The sequence below is a fragment of the Octopus bimaculoides genome, chromosome 8 (genome assembly GCF_001194135.2).
Source record: "Octopus bimaculoides isolate UCB-OBI-ISO-001 chromosome 8, ASM119413v2, whole genome shotgun sequence".
Classification (NCBI taxonomy): domain Eukaryota; kingdom Metazoa; phylum Mollusca; class Cephalopoda; order Octopoda; family Octopodidae; genus Octopus; species Octopus bimaculoides.
Window position 1 is genome coordinate 37,615,211 of NC_068988.1, and position 2,767 is coordinate 37,617,977.

Below are 2,767 nucleotides of genomic sequence, written 5' to 3' on the forward strand. Positions count from 1 at the left end.
GTAAAATATAGATTATATTAAGACTATTCAATTTAATTTCATGAATAGATTGATCAATATTCAAACTTTTCTTAATTGTAAACTCATAGCCAACTATATATTTATTTATGAATATAAGCATATATGTACATATACGTAAATAAATTAGATCGTAAGATTATGCAGTAGCTATTCTTTTCTTTATCGCGGCATCATCCAGTCAGGCTGATTGCCCAGGCCAGCCTGACTACCTCTCTCTATCCCTTCCAATCTTCCATTAGCGTTTTCAGGTCTACAACTTGGCATCTAACATCTTCTGCAAGCTGTTGTATATACGTCTTCTGTAGTCTCCCAGCCGCTGTGATACCATGATTTAGTGTCTACAGCAACATATTACTCACAAGTTCTTTACTTCTCCAGTAGTGGCCAGCAAACCTCAAGCTCCACTCTTGGATGGTTGTTGAGAAGGTTGGTACATTCCCATTTAACCGTTGTTTTGATGGATGCTCCCTCCAAGAGATGTTGAGCACTGCACGTAACATTCTGATGTAGGCACCGTCCAGCATGCACCTGAGTCTCTTGGTGTGAGCCCAAGCCGGAGATCCATATACAAGCACAGATTCAACAACTGCTCTAAAGAACTGTCTCTTCAATTTATCTGGTAGGGTTGACTTTCACATTGTTCTCAGACCCTCTATAGCTGCCCAAGCCTTAGCAATGCGAGATTTAATATTTTTCAGTGAACACAATATTGCTGCCTAAGTAAGTAAAGTCTCCATACACTTTCTGCAACTTCGTGTAGACCTCTGAGCAGGTATCGCCATGACAGCTTTCTCTGTCATGGTCAATGCGACTACTACACGCTACACACCTTTCTACCAAGCACTGCTGAAAACAGCGGTGGTGAGCTAGAACGTTAAAACGTAGTGCGCATACACAGCAGAGTTCAAAGTCAATTTCTACCAAGCGGTTTCACTCTGCATCCTTTAGCTTTGTTAATATTGCAACAGTCTGGATACTTATTGATCAGACCTCGTATTTTGGGTTCAAATATTTAATTCACTCTTGCATATACTTACATGGTTATTTGGTGTCTTTGGAATTCTGCATCATAGCAAACAATTGTCACTCTGTTTGGATATTTTTCAGCTCTCTTACGCAATCTTTCAGGGATCGTTTCATACGAAATTTGCGAATTCTCTTTTATATGAAGGTAACTTGACATTTTGAAAAACCACAAACTTCACGTTTCTTATTTCTATCAACTGGTATTGTTCTAAAACCAAAAATGAAAAAAAGAAGAAAACAGGAACTATTAATACGAACCATTTTAAACAACCATAAAATTTATGATTTTCTTAATTTCTAAACAATCAGAAACAAATCATAAATTTAAGCGTCAGTAAGAAAACATTTGACTTTCCTCATTATGGTTATATCATCGTAATAAGGATGCAACATACATTTCTTATTACATAGGAGCAAAAAATGTAATGAGTTAAACAAATAGAAACTTTTTCTTTTAATTAATTGACATCAGAAGCAGTACTCACGTAGCACCATCACGTACATTACAATGTCAGATCAGAACAACCGCTTAAATATCCAACTGAAATATTATAATAATGTTTAATAATGTTTTCTAACCAAAGTACAAGATCACATATTTTGGCGAATGGGAAGCACTGGAATGCATCGAAATTCACTCCTTCTTCCTAGTGTATGAAGGTAATATTCATTTTTTCGAAAACAAGGTGAAATTTTAATTCATTTTCAGTGGGATTTGACCTGAATTTTATTTTTGCATGTGTATCGTGAAATACGCATATCTAAGTGCTGGGAGAAAATACCAAAAGAATACCATCCGCATGAAACATACCATATTTGAAGGAGCCGGGGTATATCGTACTTAATATATTGGATAAAATATCATCAACTGTTTATTGTATTTTCAAACTTCAATTATTCAAATTAGGTACGAATAGTTTTGTAAATATGGGTTTTTCCTCAATAAACTTGTGCATTTTTCAAATGTTTCTTTGCAATTATATTGTTGTACGTTTTATTTCAATAAAACATCTTCAACTATCTCTGCAACTAACTTTTCGCGGCCATTTATTTGCATGGTACTCTCGTTCTATAGGAATTCTTGGTGCATCAGTCGGAGGCCTTGACTTCGTAAATTTTAAATGAATATCTGGCCGTTTACAAAAGAAGGAATTTTAACATCAAAGTATGTTGTAACGATTCGGTTAAGTTATTTTTGAAAGCAGGTTGTTAATAAAACAAGGAACCGGACCGTAATATGTGTAAATGGCATACAAATCCATGACGTATAACTCCAGAGGATATTCAGTTTAATATTAATATTTTTCAAAAATCTAGCTGTTCAATTTGCGTTCTAATACGGAACACTGAGTCTTTTTCTAAGTCACATAAAAAGTGACCAAAACGTTAATATTTATGATAGCACTGTATGAGCCAATACTTACGAAGTTGGCTCCAATATGAAGGAATACGCGGTCTGTGAATACAATTTACTCTTTTATTCTTTTAATTGTTTCAGTCATTTGACTGCGGCCATGCTGGAGCACCGCCTTTATAGTCGATCAAATCAACCCCCAGAGCTTATTCTTTGTAAGCCTACTACTTATTCTATCGGTTTCTTTCACCAAACCGCTAAGTTATGGGGACGCAAAAACGCCAGCATCAGTTGTCAAGCGATGCTGGGAGGGACAAACAAACATATACACACACATACATACATACATATATATATATATATATA

At 35.4% G+C, this 2,767-nt stretch overlaps 1 protein-coding gene across 1 annotated transcript in view; it reads right to left on the reverse strand.

Annotated features, from left to right (window-relative positions):
- The window catches only part of LOC106883846 (medium-chain acyl-CoA ligase ACSF2, mitochondrial), a 6,563-nt gene extending 5,305 nt beyond the window's left edge, over positions 1 to 1,258 (reverse strand). Inside the window, exon 1 of the mRNA XM_014934984.2 lies at positions 1,059 to 1,258. Within this exon, the coding sequence (XP_014790470.1) occupies positions 1,059 to 1,204 (146 nt within the window). The 5' untranslated portion in view covers positions 1,205 to 1,258. The remainder of the gene's footprint in view (positions 1 to 1,058) is intronic.
- Between the last annotated feature and the right edge of the window lie 1,509 nt (positions 1,259 to 2,767).